Below are 21,341 nucleotides of genomic sequence, written 5' to 3'. Positions count from 1 at the left end.
ATTGTTTATTTATAGGTTAATATAGGACTGAGGAAATTGTAGGTCAATTTGAAATTTGTGTTACGTTTGAAAGGAACATCGTACGGAGCTTCGTAATTGCGCTATGCGCAATTTTTAAGACGTACAAATTTCATAAGAATTTTACTTTACCGACGTTTATGGGAAGAGTAGGGCTACGGACGAACTAGGGTCACGTGCGCAATAGATGTACGGGTTCGTACGGGGCTCAGTCGCAGCAAACGCTCCGACTGTTCTGACGCCTCGTTTCATTTAAATTTCAGATATCGCTTGACCAAACCTAATTTCACCTCCTTAGGTTGTTTCTTCCTAGCTTGTCAGCCATTACCTTCCCTACTCAATTTCGGTGTTAATGCTCGCTGTACGTTATGTGATGCCGAAGAGGTAGACTTCCTAGAGGAATTATGACCCTTGAGAGGGCCCATGTGTGATGCTGGCGTTTTGGTTCGTTGCGCTTTGTGAGACGCAACGTTAAAACGCCCTCATGGCTTTTTGTCGTTAAAAGGTCTTGGGATGATTAAACCGGATGGTATGGCTGTGAGTACGAACTTGCCGAGTTTCTTTGTTTTCTGCTATTGCCGTGCGTCTGCACGATTGTTTCAGTTATTTTTTTATGTGAAGTTTTCCGCTTCTCCTGCAACAAATTGGGATTTTTTCACAAGTTGCCTTTCTCCGATTACTGTTTCAGAGACCTGAGGTCATGATCATGTGCTATATAATTGAACTTTATTTGACTATAATCCGTCGACTAAAAAATTAATTATTTTTCTGTCGACACCGTTGAACAAAATTTTCGTTTCCGTTATCGCCCTTAACAATTTTAGATCTATCTCAATTTTACTACATTGAGCACTTGTTAGAAAAGAAAGCAAACCTTCACTTTGCACTTTTGAAAATTTCTATCCGAAAATCTAAATTTGTACAACTTTCGGTTGTTCCGTTGGTATTCCATTTTCCGTTTCCACAGTCTTTCTCTTTGCAACAAAAACCGTGCAAAATAAAACCTTAAATGTGACCATAAAGCAGAAAAAAAATATTTCCCAGGTTATGAAACTGATAACGACCATGCTCAACCATCTTCCTTCTGTCCAGTCTAATACAATCAGAGCTGCATTGATTGCAATATGAAACATACTTACAACGAACCAACAGCTAGTGGAGCAACAATAATTTTTTCCCTGTTAAAGAAAATTGGTTACCAATTTCTACGAACATTCTTGTAGGTACATCAGTTCATTATTCTCACATTATCAGCAGAATTATCTTCAAATTTTTCATTGCGATGTTGACTCCAATTCGTATAAAATCTGACCGAAATCAGAATTAACTCAATTGAGGCTCCAAGGAAGAGAAATGTAAGTACTGTTAAAGATGATTAAACGAGACTTTAAAAATTAATTTTCCCTAAATGAAACCAGCTGATCGATCGCACTCATGGTGTTTAAATGAGATGAATCCGATTTTTCCAGTTGATCGTACACCGCTTTCTCTTTGATTCCAAACACAATCATATAAATAGGCACGGACGATTTCAATAGGAAAACAGCCTGAAATAATCTCTTCGTTATAACCATATGAGACTTTGAACAACGTTGAAATTCAAATAAGCTCACCGAATCGATGATCAAAATTAAACGGAAAATCATTGGCCAACACATTTTCTTGAAATTTCCCATCTGTAGCTGAAGCACAGCAATGAGTGAAGCGGAAACAATTTTAAAGTCGAACTAAAATATAACTTGTGATACTGTAGTAAATTCCGACTTCTATTCAATGAAATTTTTAAAAGAATATTTCTTGTCAATGCCAATGCTAATTACAAATCGTTGATAACGAATTTAATTTATAAAAACAAATTCGCTTGATATAAGTGGTACTTGTGAGATAATAGTTGTTGTAAGCTTCTAGACAAATACTGAGGAATCGTAAGAATTGTATACTGAGTGATATGAGAACGATTGCGTGATAAATTTCAAACAGGCCGAATTACTTACTAGGTGTTCGATGGTTGTGTATTCGAAAATGGCGCCCCCAAAAAATCAAAGTTTGAAAATTTTCGAGTAGCCGTACCTTCCCTTATTCTTAACCTATTACAGACGGCAAGCATATGACCAACATTACTATCGAGTTTATTACTTCCATTCTTCCATCGATCAACAGTATATTACTTCCGAGGTTCCAAGTTGTGTATTTGATAAGTGGGGTGTTTCAGCCCGACTCGAATGGGAGGGCTGTATTCCCCACTAATCAAATACACAACTTGGAACCTCGTAAGTACAATGCTTTACGTGATTAGGCAATGTAAATGAAAATGAAACATGCCGTAACACGTAAAGTATTTTTAATTGGTTGATTTCAAATCTTGTACTTCAATTTTTTAACATGCATTTTACTATATAAAGGACCATATTAACCAGACCTTGCCATTATTTTTATCGTTGTTATCGATAACAGATGAATAGCCGTACCTTCCCTGCTACATCTCACCTTTTTTTCCACTTGGATCTTGATTTTAGCCTTCCATGAGGTCTGAACTAAGATATAGAAAAGAAAAAAGTTGAAAAAGTTTGCTGGTCGGGTTTTTGTGAGTCATCAAGTTTCGTCGAGGCCAGATTTTCCAGAATTTTCAGCATGAAAAGAACGTATTGGGATTGGGATAGCTCATTGGAGAGGTATACAGCGTATTCATTAATATAAACATTTCCAAGGATAAATTCAAATTATTTTGAGCTATTGCTGTTGCAAGGCCTAAAAATAGGCAAAAAATTGCATGCTAAATTTTACTCTCTTTGACAGCTGTCACTACGATCACTCATGCTTGCATTGCGTTGCTTAAAAGTGTGCTACATAATACTGTCAAAATGGCATAAGAAGCTGAGGTCTGACAGCTATTTCCATCCACCTTAATTTGCGGTCATCATTCGTGCACGCAGGTCTCGATAATAATAATTTCTCATTTAATTTTTGCTTCAACCAACTAAACAAATTGTTTTTCACTCAAAGAATAATTGGAACATTTGTCGGAGGTCGGAGATTGTTAATTGTCTTGTTCAAAACAAAACATTTAATGACCTTTTCTTCCAGCTTATTGGCACAGCAACGAGTTTATTACCCGTATGCTGTCGTCGTATCGAACTTAATGATCAATTGTGTTTTGAATCGTCGATAACAAAAATTAACATCAAAATTACATTTTGAGCATTTCCCAGGATTTTCTGATGTTTTCTGAAACGTGTGTAAATACTTTCGACAAGCCGAACATTATCATATTATTATCAAAAGAGTATAATGCACTGTTGAGATATCACGATGTAATGCAACCGCTAACATTAATATCGAAGTAAAATGTAAAAATTATTAAATTTAACCATCCCCTTCTACTGTAATTTTCGTTACGGAGCATTTATTCGCTACAGATAAACACATAAGATGCATAATTTCTTTGTTTCTTAAATGCCGGATACCTAGACACACATGTCGTTATTTATGTTATTAATAAATTTTATCGGTTGCAATGTAAATGCAACTTCAGAATATCCTGATAACCCGGGGGTTTCTGTTTATCACGAAGTTTAGTTTCAGATCCAATCATAATTTCGATTTTTCTTCTGTGCATTTTTTATTATTATTTCTTTCTTTTCAACATTAAAGACCAGCTAAATAATTTTTTTTTTCTTCATTTTAGCTCTCTGTGATAAAGCATTGTCGAACAACTTCTGCAGTTTATTTATTTTCATTTAATTAAACTCTGTGTGCATCGAGTGCACAATGTGTATTGTTGTACTAATAACACTACCAATTTAACGATGATTTTTATTGCATCTCTTAAAAGAGGACGCGAAAGGAATTTTTGGGGAGGGGAATAAGTGCGCTGGAAACTAAGTATCGGTAGATTATATTATCAAAACATTTAATTCAAATGCTAGGTCTTGAAATAAATAAAAATTCAAAGAAAAACCGAAGATATGTAAAGCCTTCCAACATTATTTCTGTCCTTGTTTGTGTGGTTCTGCTTCAGCTGGTCAATGTTGTACAATTTGTTTCATTTGTGTCTCCTTCGATATGTCTCCTCAAGTGTGTGGCTCTGACAAGTACCAATCGCTAAATTCAGAGATTAATGTGATTCAAAAAGTATAGGCGGGAGTAAGAAATGCCAAAAATTATTTATGAAAGACCCTGGTGTGAGTACCAATTTTAAGAATTAGTATTTCGTACTAGAAACCAATTTATTAGTGATATGGTGGTCTCTAACGCAACACTAATGTTGTAAGGTACTTCAAAACGGCTTATCTTAGTTATCCATCAACAACGACAGAATATGCAATACACTACACTTTGATTAAATGTCACCTTATGCATAGCAACATCTTTTCCTTCATTAGTTTTAGCGAATATTAAACTAATGAAGTAAAAGATTTTGTATCCATCACTCAGGCGATACTTTTACCGAACGAGGAAACAGATTTGATGACTACATACTTAGTCGTTTGTTAAAGTGGTAATTGTCACAGTATTCCATCGATACAATCCTATAGTTGTTTCTTCAACGAGAGAAAAAAGTTGAAAATTACATTTTGAGTTCGACCGATTAGAGCGTAGCGAGGGCCACAAGTCACCCAAGAAAATTGCAATTGAAGTTTCTGCGTAGGGGAGAAAATTACTGTTTTCTCGTCTGAGTTTAAAAAAATAATATTTGTGGTATCAGTAATGGGCCCTAGAGGTTTATTTATTTAATTAAATTGTCAATAGAACTTTACTGTGACAAAAAAAAATCTACAATTACATGGGTTGTAATTGCTCACACAGTACAGTATATGTCTGTCTCGACATTTTTTTTTATTTATTTAACAATTTACTATATTGGATATGAATTTTTTGTCAATAAAATGTATCAAAAAAAAAGGAATTAAATACATTTTAAAATCGCAATGGCGAATGCTGTAACAAACCTGACCAATGCCCACATCATATTGCTGCTCAAAGAGTAGCAGCCTCTTTGTCTCTTATGCGACATATTCAACGGCACACAGAAGAGATTGTGTGTACGTTCAGTGTTGGTTGTATACACTTATATTATAAGATGCTGCAATCCATCGCATTTGGTAAAAGGCAAATGCTGCTACTACACCATAATATATAAACTTGCCAGCAGTTGAGATGGGATACACTCTCGTATGTACGTATACATAAATCTCGTTATTTACAATCGAATAAAAGAAGGGATAAGAGGAGGTTACCGAAGGCGTGTTCATTTACCGATATGTTTTAGGCGCCGTATACCCCGAAGCTTTTACGTTCGGGCAGTAAGAATCGGTCGATTGCGCAGTGTGTACGGTGTGCGCGTTTTATCGTTGTAAACAGAAAACTCTATTTTCCCCAAATTGGAAGAAATATAAGGCGCTTTGATAAGTGTATTCGGTGGTGTTTTCTTCGGTGAAAAGTTTTTTTTTGCTGCAATGTTCGTAATGTTGAATGTTTTATGAAAAGAGTAAATAGCACACAGCATATACTCGGAAAAGTGATCGAAATCCTTACCATAACTTTTTTTAAGGGTTATAGATTATTTTCATGAATAAAATTAATGTTTCGGAATGTTTAAAGTATATAAAATCTGGTAATTTTCTCACAACGTCGCGAAATGTGAAAGCTTCCAAAGTTCACAAAGCTTCAGTATTAATATAATGGCTGTACTGATAAATGTGATTCGGTATTAAATTATCATCTAGTTAAAATCTAATTTTTTTAATTTTAAATGACAAATTTAATTAGACAAAAACAAAGCCTTAAAATGTGCCAATACTTTAACTTATAGTTCAAATTTTAAAAGTTTTTTGAAGTGAAATCGATAACTTAAAAAAAACCGTTTTTCTTATTTCGTATGATTACATGTCCCATTTCATCAAAATAGAAAAAAATAAAATCAAAATCATTGTTTGTGCCTGCTAAACCGAAACTATGAAAATGATTTATAATTAATTGGTTTTGTTTTGAATGAATGCGAACACACATTATCAACTGGATCCGTTAATTATGTTTTAGTGCCTCTTACTTGATAAAAAAAAGGATAAGGATATACAATCGAACAGTTCCATTTCATTCAGACGAGTGTCCCATATGATAGCTAAATAGTTACATAAACAACTGAAAAGTGATCAATAAACTAAACTAGTTTGAAGAGTTGGTAGATAGAAAAGTTTGAATTATAATTCTATATTGAAAGTTGAAGCCAAAAATTAATATTTGTTTTGCCTAATAAACAATAGATTCAGCAACAAATGCATTTCTTTCAAAGGACTAATCCGGAATCGGATCAAAAATACATAATGGTATGCTCTACAGACTCGCTGATATTAATTTTTTATCATTTTTTTTGAAATATTATTAAATCAATTTTAATTGATATGAATATTCATATGTGCTGTTGTGGTCGGTCGAAATGATATAATTTATTATCCGTGTACACCATCCATTCATACATATATACATAACTATCGCATAGCCACTATAATGCCATGTAATTTCTTTTTGTGTATGTTATTAACTAAAACCTGAACTCGTTTTATGCATTATGAGCATTCATTTTATGATGAAGTCGAAACCAGTTTTGTCATTGGAAGTGCTTCTTTTAATTGAAGTACGTCTCGTCTGTCGTCAAAAAATATTTCTTTTTGTAATAATACCTAGATATAGTTAAGCAGTTAATTCTGTTTTGCATGCAGAAAATGCACACCAGTTTAAAACCTTGCCACATAACCATTTTTAACGTAAGGTTGAATTGATGGTTTTGAGAGCGAGTTAAATGATTTAATTATAGCAATACCGGGACTGATTAAATAGTATTGTTGGTTTTAAAGATTTAATTATCTAATGGCTCTGATACCACAGCTGTATGTAAAGTCAGTGCCAATAAAGACAGGCATTTGATTTTGTCAACGCTTGTGTGAAATGCAATTAAAAACAATTTGCGTGTAAAGACTTGCACAGATAAATCAATGCACATAATGTCCTAAATTGCAATATTATTATGTTAATTTATCAATAAAAGTAGTGAATTAATTATTGGTAGACCGCAGTGAACGTTTGTTCTAGTAGAACGTAGATTCGATGACTGTTATTTTACTAATTTTTTTTTTAAATGATCAACATTCTAGTTATTTGGGCCTTCCAAAAACTCATTGAAATTTTTGATGTTCTACTCCGCTTAACATGTACGAAGATTACTACATAGTTGTATGAAACAACAAACAGGTCATGGTTTCATAATTCAATTTATTATACTCCTCTCTACTTTTAGATTCAGAATCTACTACTTCATTTGTTCTGAAGTACTTTATAATAGAAAAGATGTTGAAAAGAAGTTTTGAAAATGATAAAAATATTTCCTGATAGAACTTGTATAGTCACAAAATATTTAGTTGTAGTACGAGGGCTAAAATTCATAAAAAAAAACCTTTGTCAATCAAAAGAAAATCCCTAGAAAATCCTTCGAAATTTTACGAAAGTAAAGACTCAAGAAAATCCGAAAAATCATAGCCTTCAAAAGAATCAAGAAAATCAAATTAAAAGAAGAAAATCCTTGAAAGAAAAATCCTTTGAAAATGCATCCAGAGTCAGTAGAAAATCCTTGGAATTTGGTACTACATAACACCCTAATTCATTGTTTTGTGTTACTACCTCATGAAAAAATGTTGCAAAGCGTCATCTAAATCCATTCGTTGTACGTATAATGATTTTATGAAATTTTGATAAATAAAACCGTTTTGAATTGAATTTAAAATCCTTTAAACACGATGGGAAAATCCTTAACAATTCTCAGAAGATTGTCTTTTTCAAAATCCTTTGTCAACGAAATTTACAAATATCTTCCCCTCGTTGTAGTGCTTGGTTGGAGTGTAGATGCATTTGTTATATATTTTTTATTGAAAGTTCTTATGAGACATAACGGATGGCTGCATTTTGTTTAATTTTTTTTAAAAGTGAAACAATATATTCTGATTCCCTTAGAGTAATTACTCTAAGCTGATTTCCTGTAAATTCCTAGAGATTCATCGGGAATTAGTCTACCTTTTCCTCTCACAAAAAGCCACAAACTTGGCCTTATGGTGAGGTTATATTGATGTAAATATAAATAGTAAATTTGCCGACGGAAGCATATGCTTAACATTTTTGTTTTAATCATATTTTGATACTGTCAATATTTAAAAAAAAAACTTAAAAATAGTGTTTATATGTGATATCTGCGAAAACAACGAAAAATTGAAAAATCAGATGTATATTTGGTGACCGGCGCGAAAAATAGCCGACGGACTGCGATACATCATTATAATCAATTTCAACTTAACAATCAAATTTAAATCATGTTAACAAACAACTAAATAAAATCTTCCACTGTTAATGCGTTGTCAATAAAAACCAAAAATGTTTCCAAACAACGTTATGCACCATATCAACAAACACTTTGCAAATTCACCGCATCATTTATATTCGATATACACGTTTTCGTTCACGACTCTTAATTTGAACAATTTATTTGTAAATAATACTTTGCATGTCTAAAATTATTGTAATTCATCATCCATGGTTTCTTTATTAAATGCATCATTATTTCCATGTTGTACTCAAATTGATGAGTGCATACAGAAAAACGCTTGGAATCTTTCAAATTCCTCGGCATAAGAATTTACACTGTTGGTAAATATCGGTGATTTCACAATTTGATGAATTCTTCCACTATTGAAAATTTATCAAGGTATTTATCAAGGTGTTATGTGACTAACAATACGACTAATTTAATTTTCCCACCACTTATTATTTAAGCAATATTTAGATAATGTAACGTGTAGCCTCACAGCTGTGTTATAACTATAGTACCATCATTATCACATTCAAAAAATCAATCCAAACATTGACAGTGTAAAAATACGCGAGATCGAACTATATTGGCATAAACGAGAATCCTTTAAAATCATTTTTCGTGCATGCGTGTGCCTTAAAATTAAATCGTTTCTTCAGAGGTCAATAATTATTATATCTAAAATATCATGCTACAAAAAATGCATATTGAAACAATAGAATAGATTTGCTCAAAATTTTGATTTGTGAGAAATATTAGATTTGAGAATATTTTTTTCTGTTGAAATAAATATATACTTAAGCGGTTCTCGTGATATGTCGGTTGGAATCAGTTTCGAAAAAAAAAATTCTCGGAAATTTTTTGTGAGTGCATCCCTTTGAATAAAATATTTGTATAAAAAAGTGAATTTTTTATAATTTTGTGTGATTTGTATTAAGTGTAGCTGTAGATGAATGTACAAAAATTGATCGTCCTAGCAATATGCTGTAAGTACAAAAGGTTTCTTATTGACTGAGTCGAAGTGTCGAGTCAGTCTTGTAGAATCATCAAGTGAAATTAACTATGTGGTGAATCATTAATAAAGTTGAGCAATTCCGATAAAATTGAATTCTATGAAATTAACTATCTTGATTTCTGCTACATTTCAATGTTCGAGAGACTAGATTTCAGCAAAAGAAATTTTTAGGAGCATGAATCTATAATGTAAAGTGTTAAAGCACAAAATTTGCAATATAAACAGAAGCAATAATGAAAAATGGAAAAAAGTTCACAAGTTAATGTTGAACATGGTCAAATCACACAATGTCAACGGACAAACAATCGAAAACAAATAGATATGTTTAAATACAGCATAGGACATGAATATCGGCCGAACTTGGATTCATTTATATTGCAAAGTTTTTGCAACATTTCTCATTCTAGATTAACGATTTCTGCTACATTTCAACGTTGAGCGACTAGATTACAGCAAAAGAAATTTTTAGGAGCACGAATCTATAATTTAAGGTGTTAAAGCACAAAATTTCCGATATAAACAGAGGCAATAATTAAAAATGTAAAAAAGCCACAAGTCTGTATTGAACATGGTCAATAATCACACAATGTCAACGGACAAACAATCGAAAACTAATGGAAAATACAGCGTAGGAAATGAAGATCGTAAGAACTTGGCTTCATTTATCTTGCAAAGTTTTTGCAACATTTCACATTCTCGATTAACTTTCCCAACAATTTCGTCTGCTGAAATCTAGTCTACCTTCGTATCGTTATCTTCATATGCGACATTCCGAAATTTATCTCACTTAAGCTCATGAAAAACGATTCCTATCTCAATTATATAAGATTATCGATACATGAGACGGACGATCGAGGCTTGCCGAGATGGTCTCTAATGTATCGATACCCTGTTTATCTATCTATCTATCCTATTTTATCGTGTGAGCGAAAACAAGACAAAACAGTTGCACTGTACAATAATTTTCGATTCATCCTACCAGCAACGCACTTCAAGCAAGCTGCCAAATAGAGTACGTACCATTATGTACCACTTTGTATGAAATGGTTTTTTTTACAGTGTTTACAGTTATATGACACACTGTCAAGTTTCAGTACCATATTTAGAGTACCGCTAGACATTTGACGGTGATGTGACAATATGGCGCGAGTATTATAAAAAAACCGGTATCCGTTATTGTGAAGCTGAAACTTACTTGAATTCGCTGTGGTAAAAGCATGATATATAAAACTTCACACGGGTCTAAAAATCAAAACCATAATGCTACGATTAGGCAGTACAGTCGCCACTGTTGAAAAGTTGTAAAATAAAAAATTCTGGATCTTATATCGGACTATTAATACGGTCGTAACAATCTATAATCTTCGCTTTATTGACAAAATAAATTTTTCTCGGAAATTCTTTGTGAGTGCATGTAAACGAATGTACGAAAATTGATCGCACTAGCAACGAGCTGTAAGCACAAGAGGTTTCTTGATGACTGAGTCGAAGTGACTAGCCAGTCTTATAGATTCATCAAGTGCCAATTCCTAAATTTTTCTGCTTGATTTCTGCTATATTTCAATGTTAGAGCGAATAGATTTCAGCAAAAGAAATTTTTATGAGTATAAATCTATAATGTAAAGTGTTAAACATGATCAATGAACATGATCAATGAAATCAAATAATCACACAATGTCAACGGTCAACGGTCAAACAATCGGAAACAAGAGAAATACAGCATTGAAGATACAAAGAACTTGGCCTTATTTATATTGCAAAGGCTTTGCAACATTTCTCATTCTAGATTACCGTCCCCAAAAATTTCATCTGCTGAAATCTAGTCTACCTTCGTATCGTTGTCTTCATATGAGATATTTCGAAATTATGCCCCACCTTTTGGGTGGGGCAGGTCCCTTGACTGACTGACTTGACTGACTTGTATTTTCTCAATAGATCAGTGCAATTTTAACAAAAATATCATAGATTGATCTTGCTCAAAACAACTCTCTGTCTGATTTTGTCATAAACTGTTCACTCCTTTTATTTTAAAGAAAATCACTTTTCAGAATAAACATAGGAAACTTATATCCACATTTTCAAACAAAAGATGTCTGCTAAAATACGCTATAAGGAGCACGCATTTCTTGCCTTCCCCTTGAATAAAAATTAAACTCGTGTGAATACGGCCCTCACAAAGCTCACAGTCGTTGAAATTTTCTAGATTATAAGTTTCTTTAGCAAATGAATCTACTGAAAATTGTCCCATTTGCTCATGAATAAAGTAGGCAGCTCGTGTGGAAGTTCACACTCGTAGATTTTTTTCTAGCATAGACACCAGGAAATCACACATAATGTACATCATGTACCAAATGCTTCCAAATTTTTATTTTGGCCAGTGGGAACCGAGCCGAAGGCGGGTTATAATCCCACTTACCAAAATAACAACTTGGAAGCCGTTACATACTATATTTTATCTGCTAGCGAAAAAAACCACTTTATCTCCCTGTAAAACATAAAACATAAAGTCTACTTTGTGTATCTGTCTTTCGCGCTAGCAGATAAAAGTTCCAGATTTTATTGTAAGTGAAGTTTTTATCAGTTTGTGTGATCTGTATGTGTATGTAGTGTAGACGAATGTACGAAAATTGATCGTACTAGCAACGTGCTGCAAGTACAAGACGTTTCTTCATGACTGTGTCGAAGTGATGAGTCAGTCTTATAGATTCATCAACCTACATTGAACAATGGAATTTCATATATATTTTTTCGAACGCAGTCGAGTATGCCAAGTAAATGTAAAATTGTTGTAGAGTGAGTGATTTCCTTGTTATTGTTTGTGTGTTCCGTCTCATTATGATTCTTACGGCACAAAAAACGTAAATGGTAACTCGTGATGAAAGCAGAATTTTTCAGAACACGTCGTAAGCTTCGCCTCGTCAGAACAAGCTTACGACTTGTCCTGAAAAATTCAATTTTTCATCACTCGTAACGAAAAATACTATTTTAGGAGCATGAATCTAAAATGAAAAATGTAAAAAACTTCATTAGTCAATGTTAAACATGACCAATATTCAAATATTCACACGATGTCAACAGACAAACAATCGGAAACACCTTGAAATGCTAAAGTGCAGCATAGCAAATGGAGATCGGAAGAACTTGCCTCTAATTATAAAGCTAATTTTTTCAACATTTCACATTGTAGATTCACGTTTCCAATACATTTCTGTGTTGCCTGTGTTACCGCAAAGGAAATGAAGATCGGGGGAACTTGGCTCTACTTATATTGCAAAGTTTTTGCAACATTTTACATTATAGATTAACGGTCGCAACAATTTCATCTGCTGAAATCTATTCTATCTTCGTATCGTTATCTTCGTATGTGACATTCCGAAATTTCTCTCACTTAAGCTCATCAAAAACGATTCCTCCCTCAATTAAAACCGTTATCCGTTATTGTGGAGATAAAACTCGCTGACACAAGGAAATTTTCACTAACTGAAGGACTTGCATTCGTGGTGGTACAAGCGTGATAAGACTTCTCACGGTCTAAAAATCAAAACCATAATGCTACGATTAGGTAGTACAGTTACCACTATCCAAAAGTTGATAAATGAATAATTCTGTATTTTATATCGGACTGCCACAACGGTCGTAATAATATGTAAACTTCGCTTTATTGAAAGAATTAATTTGCATGGCATTCAGTAGAGCAATATCTTTCGACCATACAAACGTATCATACAACATCGACGACAATAATTAGCGATGAGCTCTTTTGTCTTATGAAATGTATCACTAAACAAGAGAAGTAACAGATTTTCATGATTAGGTCGACATGTGGTTCACTCAACGTTTATAGAATGTTAGATAAATCAGGTCAATCACTTTTTCGAATTTTCTTTCTTGCCGTCGGTGAACCGTCTTTATTTTTTTAGAACCTTCGTTTTAAAGAGAAACTCTGCAGATTAAGCTTAAGCAGTCAACTCAAGATTTTTATCTAGATTTGTGATTGTGACTCAATATTTACAATTTGTGTTCTATTGGCTGATTCTATAGAGATACGTAATGCCAGGCGTAAAGTCCTAGAGACTTGAAACTTGGAATACTCATGCGTTTTTTGGCGCGTCAGTTTTTTTAACCTGCTTACTTCGAGCAAAGCACCACTCTAATAAGCTAGTATCACTAGTTCACTAGTATTTTCTTAAACCAAAAAATTTAACTGAATTGTGTACAAGATGTCGAGCCCCTGTTAAGATATATTTTCTGTAAATTTTGAATTGTGTTTAAATTTTAACATTTCCTAAACTTTCGTAGGTATACCTTGAGGGTATGTTTCCTAATCAAATCAAAAACTGTATTGGTGACAGTTTGTCACATAGGTTCGAATATTAGTATATTTTCGTTCCTCAACAGACAATTCAAAATGATTCACTCGTGTGTGTGATAGCAACAAAATGTATGTTCGTTAATGACGTACATAATTATAACGAATCTACAACTATAACTAAATGCACATCAAATAAATTATAATTCTCGTTACGTCTTCTCCTCTGTCTGTGTCGGTGTTCCAAAACCAATAGCAAAACCAACGATATTTATATAACAAATTTAATGAGTTTTAAATTGGATTTGGTTATTTGTTTGTATGAATTATGTTTATTCGATATGCCAAAAACATTTGGTTATGTAATTTCTATATTTAATAATTCATTAATTTGTTTGCAATTCACTATAAAGTTGAAGGTGCACTAGGGATAATCAGTGTGTAATTGATTAATTAAAAACTAAATTCAATTAAATCTCAATAAAATTAATTGAACTTTGTGTAAACTGCAAATCGCAATCATCAAATCTGCTACTTCTTATAATCAAGTAACCGAGCTATTTTTTTAATACAAAATCTTTCACTTCGTTTGAGGCAGAACTCGATTCATTTTGCTATAAACTTATAATTAGTTTAGTGGGGATAAGATCAAAACAATGGTAAATTACATGTAAATATGGGACAAATGATGAATTTATTTTACTTTACTAGTGAGGTAATGTGGCCTTTCCCTCACTAGTGAAGACCCTTTCCCTCGCTCGTAAAGTAAAACGCCATACTTTACACGTGAAATAATTTGATATCTCGTATCACGATGAGTAAAAGTGCCTCGGGCTGAAGCCCTCGGATACTTTTACTCATCTGGATACGAGATATCAAATTACTTCACTGGTATAGTAATGTACTATTATTGTGTATCTTGGCTTCGCCTGAGATCAACAAGGACTACTTAAAAAATACCATTTTCATCATTTGTAAAACCAAAAAAGACGTCCGAAATTTTGGTGGTTTTTTCGACACTCCCAACCTCCCTTGTCACATTGTGTCTGTATTTAATTTACTGGTTGTTGACTACATTTTCCTAGTTTCTCAGAAAATGATGGTGTTATGTTATCGACAAAAATATAATCGATGAGATCTGGTCACCGTTGGTGTTTTTTGTGAAGCAAAGTGTGTGTTAAAAGCAGTGAAGTACAAGATTTTTCATCAAACACTAGTAATTGTTTGAAATAGCTGAGATAACAAAGTTATTGATTGTACCATGTCTTGTTTCGCGGTAAAATTGTAATGAATAAATGCCGATGATTATTATGATCACCAGACGAACTTAATCTACCGAAAGTATTCGTCGTATTATTTGGGTTGGTTAGGGTTAAACGCTGAGAATTTCTTACAAACAAAAAATTTACAGATGTTACCTTCAGTCAACGATACCAAAAAAAAACGATATTATATCACCTAAGACATTAAATAAAAATTTCAAATTTTATCAAAAGATAGTCATTAAATGTAATTAAATAAAAAAAATTAGACAGACCGACCCATAATTTCTCTCCAAACAACTTTTTTTGTGTATCTCGATCATTTCAACAAATAAACAAAAGATTTGACCTTCCTTAGGCTTTCAGCTACGGATCTATCTGTTATGATTATTATGATATATCTACTTGTGTAACATTGATACAACACAACAACCAACAAAAATGTAGAGAGTTAAAAATGTTCTTCAAGTCCGAACCGATTGGTACGACTGATGATATTTTATGCTTTTGTTTTGTGGGTTATATTTATTTATACATTTATTCGGTCCATGTCTATTCAATGATATAGATATATACTTTACACGCGAGTCCATATTCAGCTTTTTAATAGCCCCGACGATGATTATTTTCGTCAGGTCAAAAGTTATACGAGCGACGTCTATTTAAAAGATCATTTAAATATCTCTGATGCTCTGGTTTTTTTTTTCTTCCTTTCGTACCAGAAAAAAAGAAGACTGAAACGAGTTGAAAAAACTCAATGGAAAGAATAAATAAAATTATTTTCAAAAGCGCAAGAGGTTTTCATCATTAAGTAGTACGTATGGCAAGTCTTTCCATTTATATCCAATAAAATGATTTTATTTTCGAATGAGTTAATGTTTTATGGGTTTCTGAGTCAGTTTTGGAATAGGTTCAGGTATAAATATTGAATTAAGTCTCGCTTAAATATGTATATTGCTTCGGATATGTGATTTGTATCATATTCATAAATGATCGAAAACACAACGTTCTATATTGTAAAAAGTAAGGGTTCACGGTCTTAAATCATTTATTTTTTCGTGTGTGTTTGAGTTGGTCAGATATCATTTAAGTTTTAAAATGTGATATCCATTTCCGAACAGACATAAGAAAATTCGTTTTCATTATAAACTTCACGGATACTTATTTCAAATTATCTTTCATGTGTGTGTTTTCATTTAACATTCAAAATATTTATGAATGAAAAATAATTTTTTTCATTTCATTTTTTCCCCTTTTTTTTCGAATTAAAAATTATTACATTTTTTTCGCGCTGTCTTCCATCCACAACGAGTCTTCGTCACGCAAACTTGTTGCTCTATTCAAACACCATCCTATATATTTGTGATGTAGATTTGCATTTATACTCAGGCGCTACAGCTAATGAAATTGAAAGATGATTAATTAGTTTAGTCTAGGTGATTTAACCGAGTGTGCAAGTTGAGACGATAATTATTGACGAAATGGGAAACACGTGACTTGATTTGCTTCAAAAGTCTATAATTATTTTGTATACATAGAAATCACTTTTGTCGGCATTTCTTATATCAGATAATCTTTCAAGCTTCAAACGGAATCTAGGCTCGAACATTTATTTGCATGATGCAATGCCTCTAAATGAAACCGATTCGAAACATGCAACCTGTGACGCAAGAATATATTCTTGTTGCTCGAAATAATTAGCTGCTATGGCAATTCATTTAATTCTTATTGGAAATACGTTCTGTACTGGTGATTATTGGCTAAAGCTGTTCGACTCTATACATCAATCAAATGTGTTCGTGATGTTAAAGACAGTGCAATGTAATTACGATATCAATGGCGAGTTTTTCATTTCAAGTGATTTTTTTTTTAAATTGATTGGATATATGACCTAACTGATAAATCTACGCGACGGAAAAGTCTATGGTCGTGATACACTGTCTGTACATTTCCCCTTCTGCAGTTTCTTAACTATTCCGAACTTTAATATCAGAAACGTTTTTATTTAAATTCTACATCCATGGACGCAAACTGACGGAATGGCTCTACTCAGTGGTTACGTACTAGTCTTTCACCTAAATGACCCGGGTTCGATTCCCGTGTCAGACAATTCCAAATATAATTTTTCTAGCATTGGTAACATAATAGTAAAGCTCACTCAAGCTTCATAATTTTAGTGGTTGTAGCGTGTTTGGTGGCACCGATGTACACACTGGTTGGTATAATCTAAACACGATGAATTTGTGTATATATATGTCTGGGCTATCTTTAGGCGAGACAACAATTATCACCTAACTTTCCTCAAAAAGTATTTGTGTACTTGTTGGGAAGTCACGTTGGTGGGCCACACTTTACTCGTCATTGGCCCTAAAAGGCTGTTAGCGAGGTCTCTAAACAATTAATCTCAAATCCATATTTCGTTTCAGCTGTTTTTCAGCATGCAAACAAAAGTGTTTCGTACTTGTGCCGGAGAAATAGTTGCATACATGCGCGTGGTAGTAGAATAACCGTATAAAGACGAATAAGTAATTTCGTTTGAATGAGTGGACCAGATGACTTACATATAATACCAACCTCCACTTGGAATACTTGGAAAATATTTATAGGACACGAAATGTTTGCAGTAGTTAGAGAGCTCAGATATCTTTGATGTGCAGTTAATTCTCTGTGCCATCAATAGAGTGAGTGTGCCTGTGAGTGTGGCATCATCACATTGGTAATTAAATCAACTTTTACCGCACCTTGTACTCTTTATTGTCATGATATTTACTATAGTAGTGTGTAGTGGAAGCACATCGAAATACATTTTGATAAACTACTGATGGATTATACTCTAATATTAGTAAAAGCATTCCATGTACAAGGTACTTCGATTTAGACTTTCGCACGAACTTTCGCAGTTTTGATTTATATGCCTTGAGCTGGTGTCGTATGATTCATCATCACAATATATTTCCAAGTCATTTTTAACGAAATTATTCCCATAAAAAAAGCTGTTTTTCTTCCCTCATAAAGAATACTTTAATGAAATGATGACCGAGAATAGCCAATAATAATATTTTGATTATTGACATTAAACCTTGTATCCAGGTCCATTATTTCTCCTCGATTTATTGTAATTAAATGCTGATGAAAACACCAAAACATCAAACCAATTTCTTTGATTCATCATCTAACGCACACGTTCGCTTCGGTTGGTTATTTTAAAATTCGAAAAACATTCTTTCGTATATCATAATACCAGCGGTGTAATTTGTTATAAATGCCAGACTGGACGATCTTCGCAAAAGATTTAATGCAGTGCTACACACAGAAAACGAACGCATAACAAATATGTTTTTCGTTGTGCATTTTCACATCGAGAATGAAGAGTAAAACTATTTTTTAATAATACATTATCTGCTTCGAAAATGTTGTCGATTGTAAATTTGGTTAGGTAACAGAGGTAGCATCGATTATTCAGTTGGTATATATATGTATACATTGTGTCTTGTAAGATATAATTTTCATTTTACTTTTAATTCGCGGATGGCTTGATACAGCTACCGTCGTACACACAAAGTATGACGATAATTGCCGAATATTACCACCAAATTCTTGTATGCATTTTTATGTGTGGTAGACCATTACATGCGTCAAGTTCATCGGAATTCCGTTGGCTATTCGATGTTGGTGCTACACTGTACACATGATTATATCGATGAAGAGTGTGTAGCTTTAACTGGTTTTAATAAATATGCAGAGTATCAATTAGGTCAGAGGAATGTTAATGAAAATTGGGTTAAGTGTTATTTATTTGAGTTGTGGCGAATTAATTGCATTCGGACGACGAAATGATTGCGAACAAAAAATGTCACAAGTTTTATGTACAAAAATTGGAGGCCATAATTAGCATATTTTGATTTTAATGTTCTGTTCGTTGATTCAATTTTTATTGCTTTCTTATTCGCTTTAAGTTGTCTGTTGTACGGGACGACAGCTGATTGTTGGTATAAGTTTAGCCAGATTGGGATTCATGTTGTTAGAGTTAGTTGAATTCGGAGGAATTAGTGGGAGACTTGCACAGTCGTTGAACATACATCGCCTTAAGTTAGACTCAGATACTTGTACGCAGAATTCATAGCGTATGGGTTATGTCATACATGTCATTCTTCTTTGTACAGTTCGTTGAGGACACCAAACACCTCAACTACTCAAATTTTGAAGCTTTCGTGCGCCTACTTTCATGCTATACTTTGAAGAGAAATCCTATACGGAGTTTTCCCTCTATGGGAATGAACCCGGGTTTTCTTGGTAGAAGGCTAGTATGTTACCACTATGCCAACCCGTCCTTCCATTTTCGGTATGCCAACAATAAAACAACTTGGGTTCTAGGTATTTATAGACTTTAGCTGTTGAATTTTTTTACCAAATTAAACAAAACGTTTTTCGCTTGGAAGCAGCTTTCAATCTTCCATAGACGGCAAATGGTATCCCCTTTATTACGATTAAATCTGTAACTTATTTTGTTTACAGTCTGATGAAAAATCTACTACTTCATTAGTTTAACTTTACGTTTTTCTTTATGAGGAAAAGACTATCCAGAGCTCATTTATTATTTTTCCTGACGTTGTCGATAACAAATGACTTTAATTTAATAATGGGTGACGCTGGTGGCTGGTCCTGTGTGGTCAACTTAATTTCCATATGTCATACCAACAAACTACTTGCCATATTGAATATTTGATAAGACTAAAAGAGAAATTGAAGAAACAAATTACAGTCAAATACACAGCTCAATTCTAGCAGAATATTTTGACAGAAAACGTATGTTGTCCAAATGTCACTCATCGATATGCGGTCGATATGCCAATGGTTGTGATTTTCGCCATTTTAAGAATGACGTTTCAGGTCTATGACGATCAGTAAATACACAATTTGTGAAACTATTATTGTTTCAGGCATGTAGTATACATTAAAAAAATTGGTTTATTGAGTCTATATCTCAATTTCAATAGATCATTGAAGTGAAAAATCAAAAAGAAAATGTTGACATTGGCGCTGGCGAGCAGTTTCGACGGTCAAACCATGAACTTTCATCGCAACACATTTCGTATATCCCTTAAAATAATCCCTTACATTAAATTAGTCTTAACTTTTAACTTTATTTTGTTCTAGGTAAGACGGCCTCAACTTTCACAATTACCAGATTGATTGCTTAAATTAAAAACTTTCAACCACAATCGCCGATATTCGTGCTATTCGAATTCGAATAGGAAATTTACTACAAAAATAAACCACATTTTGTTCAGAAATGACTTTCCGATGTGTGCCATCATACGATGCAAGTTCTCAATGGGTAAGTTTATCAAAAAGTTGATTTAACAGCGGAATTAGTGAATATTATCAACGATATAGTTAAGTACTTTAGATAAATTATTTTCTTTTTATTCATCACTGTTGTCAATCGCTGTGGTCTGGAAAATATAAGGAATGCTAGTGACTTCTTTAAATTTACTTAAAATTAGTTCAGATAGAAAAAAAGTGGCGACAGGGTCAGATGGTTTGATCTCATCTCACATCGCGTCATTTTTTACAGTAACCAAATGCTATCAAGTAACGAAATTTATAGAAAAAACCAAAACTTTAGTGCAGATATGTGAGGAAATGCGAATCAACGAATATGACACGAGACGAGCCTTTACGGTCATCTATTATCGACATAAAGTCCAACAATAAATAACGAGTCTTAGCAAAATAGTTACATGTTAAATCAAATGAAGTGGAAGACTTAATTTAAGTCTGACGAAAATATTTCGATCAAGTCAAGTAATAGATTCGATATAACTATCCTGGCATGATTGCAGTTAGTTTAAGAAAAGAGTAAAAATGAACTTCTATTCGCCAGTCTAGACGGACATAAGATAAAACAGTAAATTATGTGGAAATAATGTTAAACAACTGAATACATTAGTTCAACATTGCAACTAAAATCATCGAAGAATTCTTGAGTAGAACTTAACGAAAATTGTTCACTCATTACGCGCCATCTTGTGTTGTATTTCCAAACGAAAGAGACGATATGCATCAATAAAGCTTTCGTTTGTAAAGTGCACAGCTATAGTCATCTAGCGGTGGTATAAATGAGGTGTAGAAATTAGGTGTAAAAGAATTGGATGAGATTGTGTTGTGTGTTCTGGAAGAACAAGAAAATATATTTAGACTTGCTGCATGAAAGATTGAAACATGGATATGATGTCCTTAAATAAGAGTTGATCAGCCTTTTTAGATAGGTACAATGCTTCAAAAATAATAAGGTTACGTGAGCTATACATGCTTTTCAACCAATTTAATAGTGATTTCATAATGAGGAGAAATGTAGCAAAAGCTCTTATTGTTTTTTTG

The 21,341-nt window shown here is 33.2% G+C and overlaps 2 protein-coding genes across 4 annotated transcripts in view; one reads left to right on the top strand and one right to left on the bottom strand.

The window, feature by feature from the left end:
* Window positions 1–21,341, top strand: part of LOC119066857 (transcription factor AP-2-epsilon) — a 79,897-nt gene that overhangs the window by 25,381 nt on the left and 33,175 nt on the right. The window contains exons 1-2 of one of the 3 annotated variants that reach the window (XM_037169528.1): window positions 5,327–6,344; window positions 20,115–20,295. In XM_037169528.1, coding sequence (XP_037025423.1) covers window positions 20,251–20,295 — 45 coding nt within the window. In that variant the 5' untranslated portion in view covers window positions 5,327–6,344; window positions 20,115–20,250. Of the gene's footprint in view, window positions 1–5,326; window positions 6,345–20,114; window positions 20,296–21,341 lie in introns of those variants that run through there. The other 2 variants (XM_037169529.1, XM_037169527.1) reach the window with 2 other exon arrangements.
* On the bottom strand, window positions 745–1,762 carry LOC119066859. Its single transcript, XM_037169531.1, has 4 exons — window positions 1,632–1,762; window positions 1,451–1,565; window positions 1,265–1,380; window positions 745–1,196 (listed from the first exon to the last, which is right to left on the bottom strand). The coding sequence occupies exons 1-4, from the start codon at window positions 1,692–1,694 to the stop codon at window positions 930–932; spliced, it is 561 nt and encodes a 186-aa protein (XP_037025426.1). The 5' UTR covers window positions 1,695–1,762; the 3' UTR covers window positions 745–929.

This window comes from Bradysia coprophila, chromosome IV, assembly GCF_014529535.1.
Source record: "Bradysia coprophila strain Holo2 chromosome IV, BU_Bcop_v1, whole genome shotgun sequence".
NCBI classification, from domain to species: domain Eukaryota; kingdom Metazoa; phylum Arthropoda; class Insecta; order Diptera; family Sciaridae; genus Bradysia; species Bradysia coprophila.
Note: the sequence above shows the minus strand (reverse complement) of the source record. Positions and strands in the feature narration are given on the sequence as shown.

Bases quoted from the DNA above. Each gene is read 5' to 3' on its own strand.
- LOC119066859 (XM_037169531.1), bottom strand. From the start codon at position 1,694: ATGGGAAATTTCAAGAAAATGTGTTGGCCAATGATTTTCCGTTTAATT. The intron at 1,566-1,631 runs GTGAGCTTATTT...AGATTATTTCAG, and splicing joins TAATTTTGATCATCGATTCG to GCTGTTTTCCTATTGAAATC. The intron at 1,381-1,450 runs GTGCGATCGATC...CATCTTTAACAG, and splicing joins ATCTCATTTAAACACCATGA to TACTTACATTTCTCTTCCTT.